The 14,691-nt window shown below is 32.2% G+C and overlaps 3 protein-coding genes across 4 annotated transcripts in view; 1 reads left to right on the top strand and 2 right to left on the bottom strand.

Moving 5' to 3' along the window:
• LOC106721361 (ATP-binding cassette sub-family G member 8) overlaps positions 1 to 3,925 on the bottom strand; it is a 40,499-nt gene extending 36,574 nt beyond the window's left edge. The window contains exon 1 of the mRNA XM_045678298.1: positions 3,682 to 3,925. The gene's annotated coding sequence lies outside the window, so the exon portion shown is untranslated. The remainder of the gene's footprint in view (positions 1 to 3,681) is intronic.
• A 731-nt stretch (positions 3,926 to 4,656) lies between these two features.
• Positions 4,657 to 9,758, top strand: LOC106721363 (ATP-binding cassette sub-family G member 5). Its single transcript, XM_014516284.2, has 13 exons — positions 4,657 to 4,806; positions 5,462 to 5,579; positions 5,791 to 5,975; positions 6,109 to 6,171; positions 6,246 to 6,327; positions 6,406 to 6,537; positions 6,798 to 6,938; positions 7,222 to 7,429; positions 7,780 to 7,897; positions 8,181 to 8,274; positions 8,389 to 8,527; positions 8,747 to 8,932; positions 9,302 to 9,758. The coding sequence occupies exons 1-13, from the start codon at positions 4,753 to 4,755 to the stop codon at positions 9,702 to 9,704; spliced, it is 1,923 nt and encodes a 640-aa protein (XP_014371770.2). The 5' UTR covers positions 4,657 to 4,752; the 3' UTR covers positions 9,705 to 9,758.
• Positions 9,759 to 10,023: 265 nt separating this feature from the next.
• On the bottom strand, positions 10,024 to 13,695 carry LOC106721334 (nuclear transcription factor Y subunit B-1). Of its 2 annotated transcripts, XM_045678344.1 has the most exons (6): positions 13,556 to 13,695; positions 13,317 to 13,425; positions 12,682 to 12,809; positions 11,660 to 11,872; positions 11,062 to 11,113; positions 10,574 to 10,682 (listed from the first exon to the last, which is right to left on the bottom strand). In XM_045678344.1, the coding sequence occupies exons 2-6, from the start codon at positions 13,414 to 13,416 to the stop codon at positions 10,579 to 10,581; spliced, it is 597 nt and encodes a 198-aa protein (XP_045534300.1). In that variant the 5' UTR covers positions 13,417 to 13,425; positions 13,556 to 13,695; the 3' UTR covers positions 10,574 to 10,578. The 2 variants fall into 2 exon arrangements, with proteins under 2 accessions (XP_045534301.1, XP_045534300.1); XM_045678345.1 differs by lacking the exon at positions 11,062 to 11,113 and having other exon boundaries at positions 10,024 to 10,682.
• Positions 13,696 to 14,691: the final 996 nt, after the last annotated feature.

Here is a 14,691-nt window from a genome sequence, read left to right as displayed (position 1 = left end):
CTATATCTATATATATAAAAGAAAGTCGTGTTAGTTACACCATTTATAACTCAAGAACGGCTGAATCGATTTAATTGAAAATTGGTGGGCAGGTAGCTTAGAACTAGGAAAAGGACATAGGATAATTTTTACCTTCTATTTTTTATTTTCTATTTTTTATTCCGCGCGGACGGAGTCGCGGGTAAAAGCTAGTATCTATATATATAAAAGAAAGTCGTGTTAGTTACACTATTTATAACTCAAGATCGGCTGAATCGATTTGACTGAAAATTGGTGGGCAGGTAGCTTAGAACCAGGTAACGGACATAAGATATTTTTTACACCGTTTTCTATTTTTTATTCCGCGCGGACGGAGTCGCGGGTAAACGCTAGTATCAAATAAAAATAAAACTTGATAATTTATTTCCTAATTCAAATTAATTTCTATTAAGATCTTTAAAACATAAAAAACTTAAGTAAAATATCTGGATATAGAAATTCATTCATAGAACAGATATTAAACACAATAAGTATAGTCTTATGGTTCTATGGGATAGTAATCGTCATCAAATCATAAAAATATATGAATAAAATATAAATGAGAAAGATGTCTTTATGAATGTGTATCCGAGCGTACGTGAACACTACTTTGAAGACAATGGTTTCACGAAACAGCGGAATGTACGTGAGTTTGAAAGATCATTGTTTGAAGTATTTAGGAAAAGCGATATGGATACTGTATGTCAGATAAAATGGAGGTGTTACAAAATTCCCACGAGGTCGGTTGCAACTTTAAACGTGACCTCGGCTATGGCCATAAACCTAGTTAGATCAGTACACTGTTTTTTATGAAGCAATTAAACTTAATTTGGTAAAGTTTTCTGGATTAATGTTTTGGAAATTATAAGACTCCATATTGTTTATTATTTTGATCCCACTTCTAGTTAGAAGTTTAGACCGATTAGTAATAGTTCATCATCATCGGACTCGGAGCCTACACTATCTGTCTGACATCTGACTAGGTCACAGTCAACCACGCTAGCCCAGTGCGGATTGGTTGACTTCACACATATCTTTGATTTTTTTGCAGATATGAGCTGGTTACATCATGACGTTTTCCTTCACCGTAAAAACGTCGGATAAATGTATATGTTAATCGAATTACACATTGGTACATGACGGGATTCGAACACAGGACCAGATTACAAGTCAAGTGCATAACCCCTGAGGTATTACTTATTTACGAACTTTACTACAACCTTTTTATAATGCGTTTTATTGAATAGTTTTAGGCAACTTTTACATTACAATTATCAATTAATTAACTAAACTAGAAAAAAAATTAGGCAATCCCTTTATGTTTATTAGATCATAACAAGTAAGTCACGGTACGATACTGGCAACATTATTTTTAATTAAATCATTAAATTAAGACGAACTTTAATCTTGCAACATTGCAGTTGCTTGCGGCATTATTATTTCTTAATCACTTATGCGGTCGTAGACACTTTACAGTGAGTCACGCATTTTTTTAATCACAACCCTTCTAAGCATATATCGTGATATAACCTGATGACTACATTTAAATTTCGAACTTAAGGTTGAAGAGCTTTTTTGTTGTTTATTTCCGCACTAAATCAGTCATCATTAAGTTTACGACAGTTTTTAAAGCTAACTGAATATGGAAGGTGGATTAATAGTCATCGCTGAATCTATCTTTTAATTTAATTTGATCTAATATTATTCTAATACTTTATACATCACAGAACCAAGTGATAAATATCATGTCGTGATAAGTCAATTTATTGTAAAAAATAAAACGACCTTTGCCACGCTCCGACAAACATCTGTGCCATTTAATACTACTCCAAAACAACCAATATTTATTCCTGCCAGTGCGAAAATTTGGTATTTCACTAATTATTTAAAAAAATATGTTTACAATTGTAAACATACCTTATATATTGTTCAATATTTATTACTATGTAATAAATATTATCATTGTTGATGTCATTTGCGTTATTTATAATCTCAAATAGTCAAATAGAAACAAAAAATAGTTTCTCTTATTTATTATACATGAATGGATATAGTTTACAAAATTCTTTATAACCCGAACAATAAAAATACCTTTTATTCCAAATAAAATAAAGAAATATACACTTTTAACTTAAAATATCTAAGAATAGTAACTTATATGCAATACTTGACAAAAATAAAACAGATAAATAATACTATAAAGCCTCAGAACCAATCTCACAAAACAAAATAAAAAAATGTCTTCTTCATAAATAACTTTGGCGGCACAGGGTACAAATAGCTAACTCGAAACAAAAAGAAAACGATGAAACCAGAATTTGAATCTTGGCTTTACCAATCTGCGATCCAAGGCATTTTGCCATTGACTCATGGCATAATGCCTGGTTTACATTCTGCCAATGGAGTAGGGCAGTAGCGCTCAAAATTTTTTTTTAATTACTTTTTATTTTTTTATTTTATTTAAAAACAACTGACAATCAACAACTGAAAACAAGAAATAAAATCAGCGCTAGTATACAACTGGCATGATGTCCATACCAGGCCAGCGCTACACCCCAACTGTACTGGCGTAATGTAAACTAGGCATTAGTTCGTTAACATTGACTATTGTTTTAGACTTTTTTCACAAATTGCAACAGAAGAGTTTCGCAAAAAATGGGTAGAACCCGCTCGCATTAATATATCTCTTGGCGGATGTACCATTTTTTTACCATTACAGTAAAATATCACATTTCTCACAAAAAGAAGGCAGTCCATGAAACTTACACCATTCGAAGTCCAGAGTTTTGAGATTGTGTTTAATTTTATTAGACAAAGATTAACTGATTGCAATCAAAATGTTAGTTAAATTTATTCTTTCTTAATTGATTTATAATTATCTAACAAAAAAGAATTAAAAGTACGTGCAATTCGATTTGAAAGTACTGACAATACAAAAAGTGGGAAAAAGTGGGTCGAATAAATCTTTTTTTGTTTTTCGTTGTCAAGGTTAATTTAACAGGTCAGGTATTAAAGCACATTTCTTTCCTTAAAACGTGTTATTTCTTATAAAATTAGAGTTTTGCCGATCGGGTAACTTTCAATAATCTGAGTTGTCTTTTTTTAGTTGACAGTTCCTTATGTGCATACAAACATTTAAGTCTACCACCATAAAAAGGATATTATTATTAATCTCTTAGCTGTTAGCATTTATACAATAAAATAGAAATAATAAATCTCCTTAAACTAACTGTTAAGTAAACAGTTACTCCAATGGTCAAAAAGTTTGTTTAAATTAATTATTTTGAACATTTAGATTCATGTTCCATTAACATCAATTCCATATTTTTAATCTTACTTCTTACTAATATTATAAATGTGAATATTTAGATGGATGGATGTTAGTTGGAAGGTATCTCCATAACAGCTCCACAGATCTTGATGAAATTTGGCACAAATGTAGAACATGGTCTGGAAGAACAAAAAGGCTACTTATTACTTTTTTCTTTAATTCCGCGCGGACGAAGTCGCACGTGACAGCTAGTATATACGTATTTTCCATTTAAGAGCGGAAAAAACACATTGATCCAAAAAAAATGGAACTCTCGTATGAAATTTAAAAAATCTAAGGTAGAATTCCAACTCACACACCCACACAAACACCATAACGATGCATGGACTTACTTGATATACACAACACCGGCCAACGGGACTCTTGTGCACTGAATCACACAATCACAAAGAAAAACCACTAAACACAAAAATACTTTTTAATACTTCGCATCACTCGAACAATATAATTATTCGTTTAATTCATTTAATTTAAAAATAATTCGAAAAAAATTCGTTCGCTAAAACGGCAGTACTTCACCAAACCACCAGACTATACCGCGTTCAAACACTGAAGAACTAAACAGTCAGTGACACTGATCTTGCGTCCCTTTCTATACAACTTCGAGACTCTTGGAGGAAGTGAGATGGATAATCGGAGGAATTCACGAGCATATGCGTATACGCAGCATGTTGTCGTCTCGTAATTAAAAGAGGCTTTATGGCACGAAAGAAAGAGAGAGTAGAGCATAGACTCAGAGGTTCATGGTGTCGTAAGTACGGCAACGCGTAGAAAATGTATGCAAAAAGGAGGCTTCTCTGTTAAGATGAAGTCATGTGAAAAATATAATTAGTTTTTCTTTTTACGAACCATTTCCTCATTAACGTAGTTTTTCCTGATTTTGTCTAAGTTTCTTTTAATATTACAGTTAAAAAGCCACCTTGTATTTTATTGGTTTCTATAATTTAATGTGCCTGCGTCCTACTTATTTATTCATGATTTAAAAAAATAAACAAATTTTAATTCAGTTCATGATTAATTAAAATTAGAATTATAAAACGGAAGTTGGTTTACGTAATAAAAAAACATTACCCTCTTGTCAATCGGGTAATAATGGAAATAGAAAACACCAGATAAACCAACAACTTGGCCTTAAAAGTAATAAACATACAAATGAACACTTAATCTCAAACCAATAAGGTTCAAAATTCCTCGATCTTAAAACTCCCATAAAGTCAAGTGCACGTTGCGTTGTGAAGTTAGGTGCAGATAAAGTTGGCAACGTCGCTAATCATGAAGTTGAAGTTAACCGCGTTAACTTATTTTGCGGGAGAACTGCTGAAGAGTGGATGTTAAAACTAACGGACGTTTATTTTCTTTTTTTAATTCCTTTTTGAACATTTGTGTTTATAAAAGATAGAGAAATGATCGGAAGTGATTATACTTTAGAACTGTGCAATGTGTTTCATTCTGGACAGGTGAGTTATATACTGAGCAACTTTTTTAAATACATTGTCATCAAACATACTGTTAGGAGATTTATTGCAATTGTAAACTGACTATTGAATTTGTTCATTCAGTTAAGAAAGTTTAAATAGTGTTATTAAATAAATTATTTCAATTTTAATTCTACAAATTAAATATTTTTAATGTAATCTTATAAGAATTTAATAATTTTTCTATACGTTGAAAGCACGTTAAAAAATAATTAAACTGATTTTAAAAACGTTATCATTATTTTCATTGGCAAAGGAGAAATTCATTAAATAATCTAACTAATTAAAGCTAATCTAAATAGTTTTGTTTGCTTTTATATCGCAAACTAGTGGTATATAAACTTTGTCATCTAGAAAATTTGGTAGCGCGTTGATGTCTTTTCTAAGATCTAAAGAGAAAAGAAACAAAAGTACATTGTCAGTGCTGGAGTGAAAATAAATCCGACAAATATAATGTTCTCAATATTTAAATTCAAAATATGGCTAATTTCAAGTATGTAGTTATAACTTTTGGTAAACAATTAGTGACAAACATTCCCAGGTAATTGAAGGAATTTTTAAACATACATATTACATAACGACAAATGCTTAGATTGTTTTGTAATTTTAAGTACATTGTTTATAAACTTGTCGACAGGTGGAGCCTGGGAACTTCTTCCAGAGACTAACAGGTGGTGTGAAGACTGGCATCATTCTTAAAGACGTCTCTATGCTTACTCATAGCGGCGAAGTTACGGCTATACTTGGCTCTAAAGGTATGCTTATTGATATAAAAATTGAAGCTATAAAATTTTTCAGAAAATTTATGACTAAAGATATGTATTTATAGCGATACTATGTGTTAAAATAAAGAAGTATTTCTATGAAATACAACAATACAAAGGAAATGCAATGGATATTATTTAGTGTTGTTGTAGAAACGAGCGTTTAGAAATTTTCAAATAAAACAACACCTATCGTATTCAGGAAGCGGTAAACGCGCTCTTCTTGATGTGATCGCTCGCCGCGTGCCGTGCAAGGGACATATTCTTCTAGAAGGAGTGCCTTTAGAAGAAGATCAGTTCAGGAACACGTGTGCTCTCGTCAGACACTCCACGAAACTCTTACCAGGGCTGAGTGTGCAACAGACACTGTCACTGTCACTTACTAAGGTTATTTTGTATATTATGTTATCAGTAAATAGTGCACACAACCCGTTTGTTCTTTGCTTCGGAAAATATGAATAAATTCATTCAGAAATTGACGAGTTATTTCGGCAGTTTTTAAAGGTGACATTTCTTTCAGATCTCGGGTTATTTAAAATCATCTAAAGTGAAGCAAGTTATGGCAGATTTGGCACTGTCTCAGGTATTATTTATATATTTAAAAAATAATACTTATTTTGTAATTTTCATGGTTTAACGTATTGCTTAATATTTAAGGTGGCCCACAAATGTGTTACGAACTTAACGAAAAGCGAATATCGTAGATTAGTTATCGGAGTACAACTGATACGTGATCCAAGTATGTATTTAAATATATTTGTGTTTTTTTTTAATTTTAAAAGTTATTTTTTCTAATTTTATATCATTTACTTTCCAGTAATACTGTTGCTTGACGAACCGACATGGGATTTGGATCCGTTAAACACTTATTTGGTTATCTCCATATTATCAAACGCGGCTAAAAAATATGGAACAACAATTATACTGACCATGGAGAAACCAAGATCGGGTAAGAAGAAACTTTGTATAACGATAATCTTTCATTGTGAACAAAATACACTTAAGAGTTTTTCTTTCGGCAAAATCGACCTTACTTTATGCGCCCAGGACCCTCTTTACATAGTTGTACCAATACAATTAGCAGATCCATAAGACCTTACATTAGACACTACACCTCTTTATACTGTATTGTGGTCCTTCGAGCTAGATCAATTAGACATTTCTGTAAAAATTGTACACTCTATGCACACTCTAACTTGGGGTTTCCAGATGTGTTCCCATTCCTGGACCGAGTGGTATATCTATGCTTGGGCGACGTGGTCTACGCAGGTCCCACTAGAAACCTGCTCGATTACTTCGGCAGCATTGGCTTCCCCTGTCCACAGCTAGAGAATCCACTTATGTATTACTGTAAGTAGAGAATGATATTTGTTTTACTGATACGACAATCCGATGAAAAAATAAACGGGAACAAATCTGTGAACGTATGAAATAATATGCGCAAACATATGTTTTTTCTGCTGACACTTATAAAGCATATTATTACGACTTTTTGATTTTAAATGAAATGAGAGGGGTGTTTATATAGATGATAGAGCTACCTGTACAGAGAGATAAAAACAAAGAACTTTATATACGGAAAAACTTTTTAAAAATTAAAAAAACAATGCAATAGTCTAACAAAACTTTTCAGTATGCCTATCAACGGTGGATAGGAGATCACGAGAGCGGTTTATCGAGTCCAACCACCAGATAGCAGCACTGGTAGAGAAGTTCAGACTGGAAGGGCAGGGCATTATGCAGTCGGCCGCCACCGAGCACAGTCGCATCGTCAACACCAACAAAATGCAGATGAATTACGGCAAGCTCAGTGGCATTAGAGTCATATGGATGTTGTATTTGTAAGTTTGAGTAAATAATATGAAAAATAAACCTAAACATCCACAAACCACGATACTTTAACGATCACATACATTTGATTTGAACCAGGATAGACGAGAAAGGACCACGATATTTTTCTCGCTTAGAGGTTTCTCTCCAACCCGAGATTCTCGCTTATAGAAATCGTCCGTCGGGACCGGACAATGACTATCGCTTATAGGGGTTTCTCGCTATCTAGGTTCAACTGTATTTTAACACGTTCACTGTCACGTTTATGAATACCTATGAAAGTAATCTCACAGAAGACTCGGTTGCACTAACCGTGCTATTGTGATTTAGTTAAATGTTATGTAATGTATATTTATTTCAGGAGAATCCTCGCTTCTATTTTTAATTTCAAGAAAAATGGTTTGAAGCAGATGACAATGCGACTTTTCTCGCTGCCGATATACTTCTTTATATTATGGATATTCTACAACGAGGCTCAGGTACACCATAGCCAATAGATTTATATTTATAAATAACTAACTTTCGCTCACGACTCCCTCCAAGCGGAATAAAAAAAACTAAAAAGTAGCCTATGTGTTCTTCCAGATTATGTTCTACACCTATTCCAAATTTCATCAAGGTCAGTTGAGCCGTTACAGAGATACCTTCAAACAAACATCCATCCATCTGAGCAATGGCATTTATAATATTAGTTAGACTAGTCGTGATATTACTAATTATAACCGTCTGAGGTTAAGACTTAATTATAAAGTTTTATTACAGGATTTCCAAAGGGCATTTATAACTAAAAGTGGACTTATTTTCAATGCAATGGTGGGCACTTACTTCATTAGCATCATGAACACAATCTGCCTTTGTAAGTATATTCATATTCATATTTCAGCAACATCGTGTACATTGCACTTAGAATTTTACCTAAACTATTTCAGAATTGAATATAAAGGTAAATTTTCATTTCATATTATTACAGATGATCCATACAGAACTCGATATTACCAGGAATCACAAGAGGGCCTGTACAGTGGGGCCAGTCTTCTTTTATCATGGAATCTGGTCTCTCTGCCGTTCTCATTGATTACCACCTTCGCTTCAGCTGCTATAATTTATCCGTAAGTGGAATTCCCAAATATTTACGGTTATTATATTGTCAAACCAAACTTATTGCATAATAAAGGTTGCATCATCTTACTTTTTACAAATGTATGGATAAAAAGTTTGGATAAATTGATGGGTGTGTATTACCGCGTAACTCCACAACTGTTGCACTGAATGAATACTACAGAATTAAAAAAAGTACTTTATAAATAGAAGTGTAAATTTGATGTTAGGATCTTGGGTGATATATCAGAGAGTATGGACTACCTGTACTTCTGTCTTGCGCTGTGGTCTTGCTATATCTACGCGGAGCAGCAGGCCATCGCCGTCATGATGTTTGTCAAGAATGGCCTCATCGCCGCCATCTTTAATATTTACATCACCTGCATCTACATCATGCTCGCTAGTGGAGTGCTCAGGTAACAATACTAGATTATTGATAAATGAACTTAATGTTTAACTATTAGTTTAAACTGCCGTAGCACATGGAAACAAACCATTTGTTGTTTCAAGGAAAATTGACAATATGTTTTTGTATAAGTGCTTCGGCGGTGGAAACACGCTATTACATAAAATAACTTTTGAAGAGATTCTCATATTCGATTCTTTTTTCTTTATACTTAATCAGAATTCAAAAATGCCTCAGCTTCCTCTATTTTTTTCTCACACGCCTAACTTCTTGTGTCCTTGCTATTTTTTTGGATTAAACGAATATGAAACACATCCATTGCAACCCTATCTTCCAGAGGTAATAAACGAATATGCAAGTTTTTATTTCATTTTTGCAGGTCTTACAAAGGTTTCGAAGAGTGGCTGTACTACTTGACTTACATAACGCACACTCGTTACGCATCTCTTTTCATGCACAGAAGTATATTCAAGCAGCCGAACTTCAACATCCTACCTTACAGCTTCAGCGAGAATTGCACAGCGATCACCAACTTGATTCAGACGTCTTCAAATCTGAACAGCAATTCCAATTCCAATTGTAGATATGCTAATGGCAAAGCATTTCTTACAGAACGTTTTACATCTAAACATTTTACTGGTGATATTTATCAAACTGGTGAATTTAATCCCGAATTCAATATAGGAGTATCTTTCGCTTTCTCCGTTGGTATAATGATATTTAACAAGTTTTTATATTTAATACCATTACCAAGTTATATAACTGATAAGTTTAGGGAATAGACTTAAGTTTATTATTAAGACTGAGATTTTAATGATGAGATATTTTTTATGAAAATGACGATGATATATAAAAAAATACTTTTTTTTTTTGGAAAATACGTAATTATTATTTTCGTTAACACACTTACTTGACCCGTATATACTTCGTTGGTAGAATTTTGAAAAAAAAAATTATAAAAAGTGGCGAAAAAATGCACTAAATCAACTGACCCAATATGGGTAGTTTTTTAATGTTGAATTTATAAGTTTAGATGTATTGTATTATATATAAGAACCTATCTAATAAAGTATCAAAACACCAATTTAGAAAAAAAAACCTTTATTTATTACTATGACACTCTTAGTTTTAGACAACATATAAAACTTCACTAAAGTTAATTCCAAAAAAAAAGTTGACAATTTATCAAAAACATGATAATTGTAACATAAAAACACTTTGACACTGACGACTTTAACTGTTTTCCATGTTTTGAGTGTCAAAGCACTGTGTTTCGACTGCCTTTGACTGTCGAAGCGCTGTGTTTCGACTGCCTTTGACTGTCGAAGCGCTGCGTTTCGACTGCCTTTGACTGTCGAAGCGCTTAGTTTCGACTGCCTTTGACTGTCGAAGCACTGTGTTTCGACTGCCTTTGACTGTCGAAGCGCTTTGTTTCGACTGCCTTTGACAGTCGAAGCACTGTGTTTCGACTGCCTTTGACTGTCGAAACGCTTTTTTTTGACTGCCGAAGCGCTGTGTTTCGACTGTTGAAGCGCTGCGTAGAATCATATTGACATCCCTGTCATTATTTTAAAAATAAAGACAGAGATAGCAATATTGTATCAATACAAGTGCCACATTTGGAATTTCACTGTGCATTATTCTTATCAATATCCACTAATTGATATTAAAATCTCCAAGACCCTTCTGATAGGAATACAGAACTGTTTCGGTCTTTGTTTCATTTTCATGTTCATTTTCAGGAAAACTTGTAGATGCTTCTGTTGAAACAAAAAAATAATTTCAATAATATATAAAACAATTTTTATACATTAATAGAATTCAATAGTTAAGGCCATATTCATAGTTGCTAAACCATACTTTATATCGATGGCTCCTACAAATAAGGGCCAATGAACAAATTGACAACTTTTCAGAAAAGGCTCTCAAAGTTTCAACCATATAGGAAAAGATGACACATAGGCCCTTTTACTTTAGCTAAAAAAATACAGTTACACCTGTAAATTATTTAGTGTATGTTGTTAACTAAACTAAGAGGTAGCTTTTAAAATTAAAAAAGAAAAAATCATCAATTGTTACTTTGGCCCTTATTTAGGAGCCATCGATTTATTTAATTCATAATTATAACTATAAACTTACCTTGATAATGAGTTGAAAGAACATAAGCTTTATTCAATTTATTTATTGTTACCTGGAAAATATAAAAAAATAAATAAAAAATAAACTAATGAGAATGACAACCATTAAGATAGTATAAAAAGGCCTGGATATAAACAGCATTTAAGTGCTTGAAGAATCAATGGAAACCTACACTATGTCTCACAATTAACATGTTTAAAATAAACATGAGTTTGCACTGTCAAAACACCTATACAAAAACATACTGATAAAACTTTTTCATAGAAAATAAAAAAGGATAAATATGTTCAGTATGTAAATTTCCTCAGTGAACATGTTAATATTTCGATAGGTCCTATGTATAAGGGCCAAAGTAACAAATTGATAATTTTTACTTTTTTATGTTAAAAGCTACTTCTTAGTCTAGTTAACAATATACACTAAACACAAATACACATTTACAGATGTAAACATGTTTTTTTGCCAAAGTAAAAGTGCGCCTACGCAGCCTATTTATCTATATAGTCCAAACTTTGAGAGCCTCTCCTATAAAGTTGTCAATTTGCACATTAGCCTTTATTCATAATTATTAAAATTGTACCTACTGTTACTCCCTTACCGGTGATAGAACAATCTCTCTATATTTCTTTAGATAAATCTTCAACGGATCCACATAATTATCGAAACCTAATTGATTCATAGCAAACAGAACATCTTCCCCATTGATAGTTTTTCGTTTCTCCATTTGACAACGGTCACTCGCCTCACTAGTTATAAATGATATGAACTCTGATATACACTCTTGTACACATTCTCTCGCATCTTTGGCAATCTGTAAATTACATTTATAAGTTTTATATCAAAATACTGTTCCTGTGCGGCTTCATCAGCATGAAATTCTGTTGTTATACAGAAAAACTTTGTTTTATTGTTTAAATTGCATAAAACTTTCTGCTGAAAACTGAAATGCTCATATCACACCAAAGGCCTTCATCATTAGCTGAGAATTACTGTTACATAACAACTATCCATCTTTTCTATTATTGGCTTGCAATTTTGGTTCTGTTCTCACAATTTTTTTTTTTTTTCAATTTACTCACTCTCTAAGTTAATTGGCGCGAAATATCTTGCCTATAGCATGTCGTAAGTATAGGACTACAGTAATAAAAATTAATACATAGGAAACTACTAATTTCCATCTTAAATTGCATTATTGTACTACCATATTTATTTGCATTAAATTCCATAGAATTCCAGATGGCATTTAATACAAAGCATATCATCACTTTCATTCTCTGATAAAATAGTAATTATAATAGGATAATGTTAACTGAGCATGTAAGAGAGGCACTGCTAACCTGTGTTAGAACTGTTTCTGTCAAACATATGTAAAATATACATAAGCAAAAAAAACCCTTAAAGAAAGTTTTAGAGCTACTGTACGAAAAAGATGTTACAACACTTTTTTGACATTAACAGGGGCACTAGTGAGCTATTATAGTTTAGGACTTTTGCCTGAGTCAGATAACTTTTTCAGTCTATACAAAATGTATTAATAACAGTGTCATGGAAGTTGAATTCTATGCATAGATAAACTTTGAGATGTAATTTATCAAGTCTATATATTGTCTATGAAGTTACCTTTCCATTCTCGGGTATTGCTCTTTTCATAATTTTGGCAATGTTTGCTATTGGCAAAAATCTGTCCTGTTCTCGCAATGGTACATTCTTTCCTCCACAATTTGAATCTGAATTATTTTCTTCTTGCTCTGAAATTATAAAAAAAAATAATTACAACTAGAAATATGATTGTATCATTACAAGGAGTAATAAGATAAATAATAACTTCCTCAGAATCCATGAATTAAATTTTAATAAATATGTGTAAAACAGCTCTGAACCAACTCAAACATTCAGGTCACATATACTAGAACTATTAAGCTATGGCTCAACATCTAAATTAGCACGACAACTATGCTAGCCGACAAGCCACAAATCAGCTGACAAGTTTCAGAGCAACCAATCATGCACTTGTCAATCGTGGATTATTGGAACATACTGTGGACTATAAATCTCATACGTTACCATAACTCACAGCTCAAAATGCAAATTATAATTCTTTGCAGTTACAAATGAGCCAAGCTACAAGCTAGTTCATTAATCTGCTTCATAATCTGATCAGCAATTTTGAGTTGACCATGATACTCATGAAAATTTATACACCTATTTATACAAAACATATACAGAATGTAGCTTAACAAGTATATTGTACTCACCCAAAACATCATCAGAATTTACAACAAAAGTTTCTTCTTCATCTACCATAAAACCATTATCTAATCTTACTATTTCATTTCCAAGTTCGTCGCTTTCCATGATTGTTGTCTAAAAAATAATTTTTTTGCGAACAATTCTAGAATTACTTGTCAAGTATATGAAATGAAATTATCAAGACTAGGTGCTAGTCCTTCCAGTTTAAGCTTTGAGTCTTAATTGTGTTTGAATTTTGACTTACCTATGCGAGATATTACAAATCTTTTTTTTAAATTACAAATCAATTAATGTTAAACACAATAACAATGGTAATTATCCAAACTTTTTAGGTTTTTGGTTCATAACACGGGTTCAAAACAGAAACAGCCATTAAATATTTGTTGAAATGTCAACGATGTCAACTGTCGGAAATCTCAGAGATGAATTCTTTAACAACATTTCATGCTCAAGATAAAATTTCTCAATAGAAATTAAAAGACGAACTCAAGAGAATACATAAATTTGTCTGTATATAAACATATGAAATAAATTAATACAGCTCAAAAATAATTAACACAAAAAACTTGATTGAATTTGCAATTTTAAACGTAAAGCCACGTTTATGGCTTTCTACTCTATGGATTGTAATATACTGAAAATAAAAACACAACTTCAATCAACTTGCCCTAGAGATGTCCCTTTAGATACGCACTTATAATTAGATTGATTTTTTTTTCCATCTTGTTTCATATGCGTGCGTATATTTCCGTTGTATGTTTATGCGAAAAAAGTAGTAGTCCAGGAAGACAGGAAGTGTATAGTGAAACGGGTCACGATACCTACTTCATGAACTTGACAAGTCTGTAAAGACTGAAGCAACTGAGATTTTTTTTTGTCCGTGTATTAAAAAAGTAATATATAGGGCATTTAACTTGACGCAAACTAGCTATTGCTCATAAATTACTCTCGCATACACAAGTTTCTTATCCATTAAATTTGGTTTATGTTTTAGGTATCGCAAATACATTATATTGTACACGAATTATGTAAATTTAATTTAATATTATATACAAACACTATATTTATATGATCCGTACCTATGGATAAACAATAAAACTACTACGTACGTACTTACAGTAATAATAAATAATTACAGTATTAAAATTAGGCATGAAATTGAGCATGAAAAACAAATACAAAATTTCTCTTTTTAAAATTGCAATCCTTAAATTTTAAAGAACGTATAAAATTAACAATAAACGCGCTATAAGGAAAATTGACAGCATAGTTTTTTTTAACATTGATACGATGTACGCAAGTTGTACGGTTGAAATTAAAACTATTGAAAACGATTTCTTTTCAATCCGACTATCCACTAAAAGGCCGAAAGTGATCGTA

This window comes from Papilio machaon, chromosome 6 (assembly GCF_912999745.1).
Source record: "Papilio machaon chromosome 6, ilPapMach1.1, whole genome shotgun sequence".
NCBI lineage: Eukaryota > Metazoa > Arthropoda > Insecta > Lepidoptera > Papilionidae > Papilio > Papilio machaon.
This window is presented reverse-complemented; position numbering and strand designations above follow the sequence as displayed.